The sequence below is a fragment of the Bacillus rossius genome, chromosome 13 (assembly GCF_032445375.1).
Source record: "Bacillus rossius redtenbacheri isolate Brsri chromosome 13, Brsri_v3, whole genome shotgun sequence".
Classification (NCBI taxonomy): Eukaryota; Metazoa; Arthropoda; class Insecta; order Phasmatodea; family Bacillidae; genus Bacillus; species Bacillus rossius.
In genome coordinates, this window is record NC_086340.1 from 8,274,275 (window position 1) to 8,288,390 (window position 14,116).

At 39.4% G+C, this 14,116-nt stretch overlaps 1 protein-coding gene across 1 annotated transcript; it reads left to right on the forward strand.

Moving 5' to 3' along the window:
* Positions 1–4,537: 4,537 nt before the first annotated feature.
* On the forward strand, positions 4,538–11,723 carry LOC134538195 (uncharacterized). The gene is made up of 2 exons (XM_063379281.1): positions 4,538–4,623; positions 10,142–11,723. Exons 1-2 carry the CDS (start codon positions 4,612–4,614, stop codon positions 10,559–10,561), a joined length of 432 nt encoding a protein of 143 aa, XP_063235351.1. The 5' UTR covers positions 4,538–4,611; the 3' UTR covers positions 10,562–11,723.
* The last annotated feature ends 2,393 nt before the right edge of the window (positions 11,724–14,116 follow it).

Genomic DNA, 14,116 nt, shown 5'->3' on the forward strand with positions numbered 1-14,116 from the left:
TTGTTTCCGATCAGTGGTGGAGAAACGCACACATCAACAACTGATTGTCCCTAGGAACCAACAGACAACACGGAAACTACGTTATTCTTGCCATTTTTATGGAGCGGGTTCCTGTTAAGTAAAAGTCAACTGGTTAGCAATTGGATAGCCCAACAAATCGTAGCTGTATAGCGCGGGTGTCTCTGGCGGGGAAGAGGGGGTGAAACTTCCCCCAAAATATTTTCAAGTGCACTTGTACTATTTTCATGTTTATAAAATACATGTATTTACAGTGATGACTATAGAGACCTGCAAAATTCGCGGATTCATTCGGTGATAGGCTAGAATTCAAACACATATACCTCTTAGATAATTTTGCTATTGATGGCTTACTGTTCATCTGGACGAATCTCAACCAGTTATAAACCCTCAACCAAAGAAGGATCGAATCACAGACAAACCAGCTGAGACGACTTACAAGTAGGCAGCCAATGAACTTGCGTTATTTGCCCCGAGTGTACAGGGGTATGTGCAGTCTATCCTGAAGGCCATCGAAACCGCGAATTTTGCAGGTCTCTAGTGATGACATATAGTAGTAGATCATGTGTCAAATAAAAATTGCATACAAATCATGGTTTTAAAATAAACAGACAATTTATACTTAACCCGACGGAGGTACTAGCTATTAAATAAATAAATTTCTTTTATGTCCCCTCCCAAACTTAATGTATCAGAGACGCCCATGGCTCTATGCTACAATAGCTTGAGGGGAACTCGCTAGGAAGAATCGTAAGAATGCCATCATGAAGTGAGAAATGTTAAACAGGCATGATAGCAACACATCTGCGAGGAGTTAACGTTAAAATTGAACATCACCAAATATTGATTTGCTATCCAGATATCAATGGGAGGATGGGGTATTTCTCATATTGACTTAAAATATTAATGGTGTATGTCACATCCCAGGTCATTATTTTATATTTTCGTTAAACATGGTTAAAATTTTAGACTTGTGGCTAAACTTCAACTATATAAATATAGTGCATCCTTTCTGCATAATTAGCTGGTAAATATGAATTTTTAACATTTTTGTGCAGTATGGATAAGGTGAACCAAATAAAATAAATAATTGAACTTTTTGTTTTGTTTTTAAAGGCAATGCTGATTGCTACTGCATGGTTTGCTTTAAATATTTTTCAGAAAAAAATTATTTAATTTGATTTCACACTTTTAAATCCATAAATATTCTGATTATTTTAAAATGCCAAGTAAAAATTACTTCTTTTCTGATAGAAATGAAACCTTTATCACAAAGCAGCCAGTAAATTTGACTATAAATCTAAAAAAAAAAAAAGTTCCATTTTCGCATTCCAATTCATTTTCCTAATCGTTACTGCACAGAAACGTTAAAAATGGAACTTTGCCAGCTAATTGTGCAAAAATAAAAGTATGTGATTATTATTTTATTTTTTATTTTTTGTGAAATTTCAGCCACTCAAAGAGTCGGCAAGTTCAACCGCGTGAAAATGGACGTACGCCTTTGAAATCGCAAATATCGCACAAACAAAACTCCTCTGCTTCTTAACCATAGCGACGTTATTTAAACAGTGAATTTAATATCAGTTATTGTAAATAAGGTATAATATAGCCGATGAAACATAATAATGTAAAAAGTGTAAACAATGTGATTGATAGTATATAAGTCAATTTAATCATTAATAAAATAGGTTAGGGAAAAGCAGGACAGTGCTATATGTTAGGATTAGTAAGTAGTGTATTGTAAAACGCCAAAAAGACGTCGAGCCAAAGGTGCTCCAAAAACCAATAAATATACTAGGTTTTTTTTAAATTTTGCTTTCAATAACCAATTTCTTCTGCTCACTAATACCTCAATTAACAGTATCAACAGTGTAAACTTGTACAAAAGAGCACAGAGTGCTGGAATGTTTAAATTGTAATTGTAAAACTGTGTAAAGTGAAAATGTATGTGTCAATAAAATCTTTTGAATCTGAATTTGATTTGCTTGTTACCTCTATGACTGTTGTGGCTCTATGCACATGGGTAGGGACCGGAAAAATTCGCGGGTTCATTGACCTCTAGGATAGACTCCACAGTCATTTACGTACTCGGGAAAATGATACAGATACCTGTTCATTGGCTGCTGACTCATGAGGCGTCTCAACTAGGTTGACACTTCCTTGGTTTAGGGGTTTTCCCATCGGCTACCAGTTCCCCAGATAAAATGTGGACCAGTCGCAGAAGCGGTTGCGAAGGTATACTTTTGAATGTTAGCCTACCGCGAAATGAATCCGCGAATTTTTTCGATCTCTACACATTAGTAGGGACCGGAAAAATTCGCGGGTTCAATTACCTGTAGGATGAACTCCATAGTTATATGTACACTCGGTCAAATGCCACCCACTCATTGGCTGCTGTCTTGTGAGACGTTCCAGCGTAGCAGCCTGTGATTCGATAAAGCTTTGGTCGGGTGTTTCTCATCGGCCCAAGAGTCATCCAGGTGAGTTGTGAACCAATAGCAGAGTCAGCACTGAGGTATGATTTGTATTTTAGCCTATCGCGAAATGAATTCGCGAATTTTTTTTCCGGTCTCTACACATGGGGTTCCGGCACCTTTGTTGGCACAAGTAGGACCTTCCAAGGAATCCTCAGTAATGCGCTGCTCGCTGCTGAGGCGAGAGGACACCAGCTGTCGTGACTGCACGGGGCAGTCAGCCCGACATTGGTGGTTTACACCCACGTGTCACCAAACAACACATCAATATAAACTTAAACCCAAGTGTAGAGACCTGCAAAATTCGCGGTTTCGATGGCCTTCAGGATAGACTGCACATACCCCTAGTACACTCGGGCAAATAACGCAAGTTCATTGGCTGCCGACTTGTAAGTCGTCTCAGCTGGTTTGTCTGTGATTCGATCCTTCTTTGGTTGAGGGTTTATAACTGGTTGAGATACGTCCAGATGAACAGTAAGCCAATAGCAAAATTATCTAAGAGGTATATGTGTTTGAATTATAGCCTATCACCGAATGAATCCGCGAATTTTGCAGGTGTCTACCCAAGTGTTATAAAACTACGTTATTCGCGAAGCGAGTTTTTCAACACAAAGGAATTACGCTTTTTAATAAGTTACCTAAAAACATATATATGTGTATTACTTTTAACACAATTATAATGAATTTAAGAAAGAACTTAGACATTTTATAATTAGCAAAAAACGTTTATCCAATTTCGGATGTAAATTAATTTTATATGTTATCATTATTTAATACAGACCTTTTTATAAATGTGTATTTTGTCTTGATGTTAGACAGTAACACTAAATAATTTTTAATATAGGGAACTTTCTCTTTTAAACTAAAATTGTGACTGTAACGTAATGAATGTTTAGATATGAATCTATATACCTACTGTATGTATGTATATTTATGTTAATTTGACTAATCCCGTCTACCCAAAAGTAATGCTTGTAAGGGGATCTAGAGGTGGATTATTAAAGTAAATATATAAATTAAATAAATAAGTACTGCCCACGTCCCAGGGTTCGTATATTCACATTCCACAAGCAGTGAGTCCGCTCAATACGCCACACTTCTCATCGAAAACCGCATAAAATATCCGTAAAATGTCGGAGGGAACAAAATTTTGATTACAGTAAGATGGTGCTACTCATTATTAGAGACCGGGAAAATTCGCGGGTTCAATGGCCTTTAGGATAGACTCCAATATCCTTTACACACTCGGGCAAATGTCAACTGTTCATTGGATGCTGACTTGTGAGTCGTCACGACTGGATGGCCTGTGATTCGACACTTCTATGAGTGAGGGTCTCTAATTGGCCCTCATTCCTCCAGATTAACAGTGTACCAATGGCAGAAGCAGCACTAAGGTATAATTATTTGAATTTTAGCATAGCACGTAATGAACCCGCGAATTTTTCAGGTCTCTACTCATTATTATAAGTAGCCTGAAACACTATTCTCTTAATTATATATCAATGAAAAAAAATAGTTATACAATAATATATATGCACTTTAAAATTGATTTCCACAAGGGTTCACCTCCCGAAAGCTTAATTTCTCCATTTTCATGACATGGTTGAATGTCAGTGTAGGATAAAGCATAAAATTTTCGTCAAAGGTAAATAAATAAATCTCATAAGAACATCTCACCCAAGGGGGAAAAAAAAAAGTAGGTTGCAAACTTGCGTAGCTTGTATGAACTCATATAACTGCGAGATCTTATTAGCTCATGACACCATTGTAATCTCACTTAAAAATATATATATATATATTTTAGGGATGAGAACTAAGTAATCCACGGTGCTGAATTTCAGATTATGATATTACCATATCTCCCAAGATTTCTCGTGTTTGTTTGCGAAAAAAAAAAAATGATGTCTCGATTGTTTTGTCGCAGTGCGTGCTTGCTACCTTGCATTCAGCTATTAGTCAAAAGAAAAGAGACACAGTCATCATTTCGCGTGCATCTGGAACGCTGCTCGAGTTTAGCGCGTGGCCGCTCGCCTTATCGCGTTCGTCGCGCTTATAAGAGCCCCGTCACGCACGGCGCGCGCATCCATGTCACACGACGTGGTCGCACGGACCGGCCGTCATGAACCTGCAGGTGAGATTCTCGCGTCCTGTGAACTGTACTTCAGATTCAGAGAATAACTGTGCCACTGTCTCAGGGGCGAACTGTACAATAGACTCAGAGAATAACTGTACCACTGTCTCAGGGGTGAACTTTTAAATAGACTCAGGGAATAACTTTACAACAGACTCAGAGAATAACTGTGCCACTGTCTCAGGGGCGAACTGTACAATAGACTCAGAGAATAACTGTACCACTGTCTCAGGGGTGAACTGTACAACAGGCTCAGAGAATAACTGTACCACTGTCTCAGGGGTGAACTTTTAAATAGACTCAGGGAATAACTTTACAACAGACTCAGAGAATAACTGTACCACTGTCTCAGGGGCAAACTGTACAACAGACTCAGAGAATAACTGTACCACTGTCTCAGGGGTGAACTGTACAATAGACTCAGAGAATAACTGTGCCACTGTCTCAGGGGCGAACTGTACAACAGGCTCAGAGAATAACTGTACCACTGTCTCAGGGGTGAACTTTTAAATAGACTCAGGGAATAACTTTACAACAGACTCAGAGAATAACTGTACCACTGTCTCAGGGGTGAACTGTACAATAGACTCAGAGAATAACTGTACCACTGTCTCAGGGGTGAACTTTTAAATAGACTCAGGGAATAACTTTACAACAGACTCAGAGAATAACTGTACCACTGTCTCAGGGGTGAACTGTACAGTAGACTCAGAGAATAACTGTACCACTGTCTCAGGGGTGAACTGTACAATAGGCTCAGAGAATAACTGTACCACTGTCTCAGGGGTGAACTGTACAACAGGCTCAGAATAACTGTACCACTGTCTCAGGGGTGAACTGTACAATATGCTTAGATAATAACTGTACCACTGTCTCAGGGGTGAACTGTACAACAGGCTCAGAGAATAACTGTACCACTGTCCCAAGGGCGAACTTTGAAATAGACTCAGGGAATAACTTTACAACAGACTCAGAGAATAACTGTACCACTGTCTCAGGGGCAAACTGTACAACAGACTCAGATAATAACTGTACCACTGTCTCAGGGGTGAACTGTACAATAGACTCAGAGAATAACTGTACCACTGTCTCAGGGCCGAGCTTTTAAATACTCAGAGAATAACTGTACCACTGTCTCGGGGGCGAACTGTAATACAGGCTTAGGAGCTAACTTTACAACAGGCTCAGAGAACTGTTCAACTGTCTCAGGGATGAACTGTAGGCCTACAACAGGCTCAGGAGCGAACTTTTAAATAGACTCAGGGAATAACTGTACAACAGACTCAGAGATAGCTGGACAACTGGCTTAGGATCTAACTTTACAACAGACTCAGTGACAGCTGTACAACAGGCTTAGGAGCTAATTTTACAACAGACTCATGGGCTAACTGTACAACAGACTCAGGTGAACTGTACATCAGACACAAGGACAAAATGTACAACAGGCTCAGAGCGAACTGTACAACAGACTCACAGTTGACTGTACTACATGATCAGCTGTACAACAGGCTTACGAGTTAACGCATCAACAGGCTCAGAGCAAAATGTACAACTGGCTCAGAGATAGATGTACGAAAGGCCTAGCTAACTTTACCACTGTCTCCGGGGAGAACTGTACAATAGGCTCAGGGGCAAACTCTACAGCAGGCTCGTGGTCAAACTGTACAAAAGGCTCAGGGGGAAAACCGTATAACAGTGTGACGTAGGTCCCCATCAAATCAAAGGAATATGCCAGATCACCCGACGGAGTTGTACAACTGGTGAACATGAGCCTAAATACTATGTATGGGCTCTTTCACACCACAGTGTCTTAAACGAATCGCCACAGGGTTTTATATTCGTGTTGCAAAATTCATTTTAATATTTTAACACCAAAGATAAGCTTTTTTTGCATCACGAGTATATTGTGATCACTCTTTGACGATTCATAAAAAAAAAATTTGGGGAAAAAAATGTCCTGAAGCACTACAAGCCTATCATATCCAGAACTGCCTAATTATATTGCTGGACTCTGTAGCTCAGTATTGGAGGAAGTGCTAACTTCTGTGCCAGGAAGTCTGAGTTACGATCTCGGGCAATACATGGTGGATGCGTTGTGCGTTTTTGTGGTAATATTAAAAAAAAGATTGTATCTTGTGCATAGGATATAAAAATAAATTAAACTATACAGTTACAAGCTTTAATTAAAGTTTAGGTCATGTAAACTGAGCGTATGTGTTCACGTTTATCACCTGTTTGTGTAAAAGGTAACTGAATTATCAAAACAAACAAAAAATAAATAAACTACAAAAACTGAAAAGTTAATTTTTAATAGATTCCATTGTGTAAAAACTATCACTCGAAACTTGGTCTTGAGCCCATAATTGGAGTAACTAAAGGATTGTTCTTACGTGTAAAGTTTTTAAAGAACTTTAAATCTAGGATTACTTGTGTTTTAATGTTCAGTAGCGATAATCAACAATTATTTTAAACCAACAGCAATTCATAGACATTTATGATTTAATTTATTTAACAACTAAACCATACAATTTTATACAACTATATAAGGTATTAATGATAATATATCATTATTTATTCATCTTTTTTAAAATTATGATGTTTAAACTCTATTCTCTATTCTTAAATAAAGCCCAGTGATAAATACTTGAAAACAGGAAGGGAAAAATAGTGGGAATGACTTATTACTATTAAAATTGTGATTTATGGAGAATAAATTCTAATTTTTTTAAAAATCATTTTCCTTAATAACCAATGATTTTAAAATACTGTCAAAATTCTAGGACTATCATAACTTTTGTTAGATAGTCAATACAAATTTACAAGCAAACTAAGAATTTGTTGTGAAAATTTTCAAAAAATGTAAACCATTGGAAAACATGCCTGTTTAATACTTTAAGCCCAAGGAGTTCAGCTACAAAAGTATAATTTTTTTCTGGTTTTAAGCAATAATAACACGAAATATATATTTTTATTGTAAATCAAATATTATTCTACAAGCCGAATATATATATATATACATATATATATGTATATATATATATATAGCTTTCGGAACTGTTTTGCAAGCACGTTGTAGTTGCCGAGTGGTAAAGCACTGAACTTAAATTCTGAAATAATTCGGTTTGGAATCCAGGACCTACCATTCTCATCGTAGATTTGACCGTGGTTCTCTGAAATCACGAAAGGCAAACTACGAGATGGTCACACACACACACGCCACAGGCTACGGGAAGATTACGTCACATGTTTACATTTGCAAGACAAATGAAATACAAATACTGTTTTTGCTTGTAAATTTGTATTGACCAACAAAAATAATTAATTATATTGGACATACGATGTTGACAGTATTTTAAATCATTGGTTATTAAGAAAAATGGGGTTTTGAAAAGAAAAAAAAAATAGAATTCATTCACAATAAAACAAAATTTTAATCTAAATAAGTAATTCTCACCTTTTTTTCCACCTCCTGTTTTTAAGGCCCCCGCCCACCAGGGCACACACGCGGTGCGCAGAGCTTAAGGAAAAACAACGCGATTACAAAACTACTCAAGATATCTTAGTGGGGGTCTGCTTGCGAAAAGCATTTAAGAGTTCGCTGAGGGTCGAAAAAGTACTTTTGATTTCGGATTTAGTTTTTAAACTGTATTTTTAGAAGAGTGAAAATGGTTTAAACGCATGTTTTCAGAGTGATTTTTAGGCGTAAAACAACCAGTACAGATTCTTGAAAGCACTTAACGTACTTGCATTACACCTTTATCTTCATTTCTCGGTCGTGTAATGTCACGGTCACCGCGCGCCAGTCCAGAGGAGACACCGCGCTAGAAGCACCAGCGAGCGTCGCGCTTATCATCCCGTCTCACCGACACACATACACCCCTGACGAAGCGGGTCGTCAGGGGTGTAAGTGTGTTGATGAGGCGGGATGATAAGCGCGACGATCGTTGGTGCTTCTAGCGCGGTATCGCCTCTAAGCGCAAGGCTCTGAAATGCCGCGCAGTTGTCTCGTCGTCACAGGATAACTGTGAAATTTGAGCGGTGGCCGTAACATTATATGGCTCAGAAATGATGATAAAGGCGTAATGCAAGTCCCTTAAGTGCTTTCAAGAATCTGTACTGGTTGTTTTACACCTAAAAATCACTCTGAAAACATGCCATTTTAACTCTTCTAAAACTACAGTTTAAAAACTTAATCCGAAATCAAAAGACTTTTTCGGCCCTCAGCGAACTCTAAAATGCTTTTCGTAAGCATACCTCACTCGGATATCTTGAGTAGTTTTGAAATCGCGTTGTTTTTCCTGGAGCTCTGCGCACCGTGTGTGTGCCCGGGTAGGCAGGGTCCTTAAGAGTGGGATAAATAGCTACTAGAAATTCCAGCTGCTTGAAGCGTAACATGTGCGCCTGATATTGTTCGTTAGACCGATATTGCTCTGAGTCCCTCGCGATAGGCGACACTTCTCAGTCCCACGATAAGGACCGAAAGGGGCGGGGTGGCACTGCGAGGCAGTCGGATTTAGTTTTCCTTGATGTCGGTGTGTTAGCTCGGGATATATGAATGGATGTTCATTTATAAATGACGAAAAAAACGCACGTTTTGTAAAAGGTAATGCTCGTGGTAAATTACATTTGTCTGTGCGAAGAAAACGGAATAGGGGTAAAAATCTAACAAATTGGAGAGAGAAAAATAAGTAAGTACACAAATTAATTATAGTATTCATGGGTCGTTTTCAGTGTATAGCTTCAGGCAGTGTTATTAATAAAAACATGTGTTTTTTTTATCTTGATTTATGGTTAAAGGAAAGCACAAAGACTGAAGAAAGTAGGCCAATTGTAGAAACTAGAATAATGTAAATGAGGTGGACGCGAATGCAATGACAAGAGAAATGCAGAGTAACCCGACAAGACATGTGTTATCGAAAACCAGACCTTCCTCTACACCCCTTCCACACATTCGTCAACAAGGCGCAGATAACAGCGGGAACCCGACCACTCTAATGGCGAGGATTATCTACAGCGCTCGGGCCTTGCTGAAGGGATGGAATAAAAGTCTGTCCTATCTCCAAACAGTGAAGTGGCAAATTTTCGGCTCAAACATGAATGTGCAGTGACTTACGCATGTGCAAGTAATTCGCAATTGTATGAAGATAATTATTTCCAAAAATCATATACTATAAAAGAATGTTACATGAAAATCGTTCAGTTTTTATGTTTTTGTTATTCCGATTACTTTATTTTCTGCAAGTTGTCAAATTTGCACTAATATAAACCTTTTTACTAATTAATTTTGCTTAATAATAACAACATTAACCGCATTCTGACAACTGGGATCAGTCATTATACCTTTCCTCAATGATGTGTAAAAATCTCATTCATCTGCATTAACTGGTTTGACCTCTACTTGCCGTCGCATTGACCACTAAAACAGCTCTAAATGAAGCCCTTTATCGCCCTCTTAAGTGCATTCACTGGGCCCGTCGCTGCCCCGGTGAAGACTGATCGCTCGCTTGTTGGTCCGCAGCTGGTGCTGACGCTGGCCGCGGTGAGTTCCGCCGTCGCCCTGCCGCCGCCACGGGGTCGCGGGGCGGAGTCCTCGGGCGACCATGAGGGGCACCTGGACGGCGCGCAGGCATTGGACGACCTCGCGGGGGCCGGGTCCCTGGACGAGAAGAACCCGCCGCCGAGGAGGCGGGCGGTCAGCGACGCCGGGACGTCGTGGGCCGACCAAGAGGCCTCCGCCTCCGACACGGCGGACGACCTCGCGCGCGCCGCCGCCGTCGACAGCAGCAGCCCGCTGCTCAAGCTGCTCAAGATGCTCGCCGACCTCCTGGCGAAACTGCTCAAGTACAAGCAAGACTTCTTCACCGGCATAGGCCTGCCCGCGTACTCGGATATCACGTCCATCATGCCAGAACTGGGCCTGCTCGGCAAACTGGTCTAGAGAAGAAAGCAATTACATTATTTGAGCTCATAATTAGAGCCACGGAAATTTCGCGGATTCATTTAGTGGCAAGCTAGAATGCAAATCTTCACACTCTAGCACTGTGTTCGTGATTGGACCGCAGTTAATCTGGGCACGCCCCTCTACGACCGTGAGCCAACGATGCCCAGCCAGGAGAGAAGTAAGCGAATCAGGTATAGTGCCAAATAACAAGGATAAAAATTTTCTCGCTAAGAAATCAACCAATGGGAAAGTAAACATGGGTCGAGCACACCTATAACTTTGAATTCTAACCTGAGGCCAGAGGAATCCGCGAAATTTCCGGGACTCTACTCATAATTAGGGGCAGGAATTTTTCGCGCAAAAATCTGAACGCCTACTAGACTGAAAACAAGGTATACCCACACCAGCGCGGTTTCTTCCCTTGTGATCGGCGGCCGTCTGCGAGAGAAGTCGTCGTTGCCTTGTTTGCACGAACCACTAAGGACGAGTTTGCTTCCGCACTGAATCACTGTGATTGGTTTGTTGTTAACAATCGACATGCAACTGGAAGTAACTCGCCCACACGGAACACAGACGATGCTACAGTGTTTTAACTTCCGGCTACTCTCGGGATCTTTTCGCGAAATTTTCACGGCCCTACTCATAATGTTCGCAGGCTTTCGAGGCCATTGTCTGAAGTAGCTTGGCTTCTGGGTTGTAACTGAGTCCCTTGGCGAATAATTCACCCGACGTTTCGGTCGAACATTGCAGTCGCCATCGTCAGGGAGCAATTTACCTACTAACTGCTCCCTGATGATGGCGACCGCAATGTCGACCGAAACGTCGGTGAATTATTTGCCAAGGATACGGCTATAAACCAGAAGCCAAGCTTCTACATTCAAGCTCGCAAAAAAAAAATAACATCAGACCTGCATTACAGTGATAGATTGGATCATTGTTAAAAATACATATATTTTTTAATTTGACAAGAAAAATTATAATTGTTTGTAAGTGACTCTGGGTGTTCGTTCAACAAAAGCATATCTCTGTTCACAAATTGTGTTTAACAAATGCAGTCGGTTTCCAGCTGAGACCTAATAATGAACTGCAGTTCATCACATATCAATAAAACAAAAACAGCCGTTTGAACTTTTGGTTTTTCAGTCGATAATTTTTTTTTCTACAGTTCAAATGAACAGTTACGGATGTGTTGAAACAATTTGTTTTGAAGGTGGTACAACAAATGATCCCTTGTTTTGTTTTTTAAGTTCTTAATTTAATTACAATTTGAATTCTTCCTCATTTCTGAAGCTAACATATACATTTTGAGTATTCTGAAGCTCTTCCAGTAGTTATAGGTCACTTTGTAGTTTTTAAATAAAGCTGAAACTTTTTTTTTTTTGGGACAGTAACTTTTGCAAAGGTTTTGCATTTGGTTGAAGCAACATCTTTGGTTCGAATTACACAGGAGGAATGTAAATATGTAGATTTTTTTGAAGGATTGGATTAATTTTAGCTTGTAAGCAGCAGTATGATAAGTCTACGGAGCGACAAGCCTAATAAAATAATTAAAAAAAAAAACATGTTTCATTTTTTTTATGAGTTTTGAAGGAAAGAAGAAATGGTATTCTGGGGTTTTAAACTGTATATTATCCACCACACCAAGCCAGTTGTACAAAACTAAAAAAAATACTTATAATGCTAGCTTATGAATGCATTGTTGTTGAGTGTAGTTGAAACTTAAGTAGATAACTATTTTTTTTCCTGTGAAAAATGGTTTTGTTCGAGAGAACATTTTCTCTCACACATTAGTTCATGAGTAAAGGTCTTCTTTATTTACTAGAATTTATGCTGAAGTTATATCATTTCAGTAATCGGCCACGACTGTATACTTATAAAAATGGCAGCATTTTGATCGGTACGAAACTTTATGTGTAACTAATGAAATTGAGTCAACAAGTTTCTCCTACATACTGTACTTAAAAGTATTAAAATGATTTTAAGTTTTTTTAATACTATAGAGTGTTTTAGATTTATATACGTTTTATTGAATACGGTTTTTATTTATACATATTTATAATTTTTAAGAATTTTTTTACTAAAAAAGATCTCTTTTAAAATAGCGATTTTGAGTTTTCAGGTAAAAACGTATTCGGGGTGTCAAATCTCATTCGAGATGCCTTCAGTCGATGTACATATCGTGTTTCGGGGTCAGAGTTCAACGGTTAGGCCGTGGGTCAAGGTCAAACCAAGATGGCGGACTCCTGGCTCCCGGCCATTGACTCGCACCCAGGGGACGACTGAATTGTTGCCCCTTGGAAGGGCAGCCCTTTAGGATTTTTCTGGCAATGGTTTGTTTGTACAGCGACTGGAAGGGCAGCCCATCAGGATTTTTCTGACAGAAGTGTTTTTGAAAGGTTGTCTGAATTGTTGCCCCTTGGATGGGTAGCCCTTCAGGATTTTTCTGACAGTGGTTAGTTTGTAATGCGACTGGAAGGGCAGCCCTTCCAGTATCTTAAAATGTGTCTATTTTCGTAATTTTATAATCCTGAATTGTTGTCCCTTGGAAGGGCAGCCCTTCAAGATTTTTATGAAAGTGGTTAGTTTGTAAAGCGACTGGAAGGGCAACCCATCCAATTTCTGAAAACATGTTTCTTTAAGTGTTTAAATAATCCTGAATACATGCCCCTTGGAAGGGCAGCCCATCAGGATTTTTCTGACAGTAGTGTTTTTGAAAGGTTGTCTGAATTGTTTCCCCTTGGATGGGCAGCCCTTCAGGATTTTTTTGACAGTGGTTAGTTTGTAAAGCGACTGGAAAGGCAGCCCTTCCAGTATCTTAAAATGTGTCTATTTTCGTAATTTTATAATCCTGAATTGTTGCCCCTTGGAAGGGCAGCCCATCCGGATATCTTTAACCGTGGTGTTTTTGAAAGGTTGTCTGAATTGTTGCCACTTGGATGGGCAGCCCTTCAGGATTTTTCTGACAGTGGATAGTTTGTAAAGTGACCTAACCTAACCTAACCTAACCTAACCTAAACTAACCACTGTCAGAAAAATCCCGAAGGGCTGCCCATCCAAGGGGCAACAATTCAGACAAACTTTCAAAAACACTACTCTCAGAAAAATCCTGAAGGGCTGCCCTTCCAAGGGGCAACAATTCAGCTCCCTCGTGTTTGAAGTATGTCCTCGACTTCCCATATTTGTACGCCACTGGTTTTCCTTAAACCTGATGAGCTCAGGTTTCTAGGATTTTGAGAAGATCCAATTTTTATACATTTATGAATGATAGCCTAAAAAAATGAAGAATTTTACGAGTGCTGTATTCAGAACGTTAATTCAAGACTATGATACTAGTATACTTGAAATTAAATTGAAATAGTTTTGGTTTTTAAGTTTAAAAAATATCAAACTAACACAACTAACTATGGTTAAAGTAGCTTGGCTTCTGGGTTTTAGCAGCGTCCTTGGCGAATAATTCACCAACGTTTCGGTCGACATTGCAGTCGCCATCATCAAGGAGCAGTTACATACAGTGAAAGTCTGAGAACATTATGAACTATGGTTAAATTATGA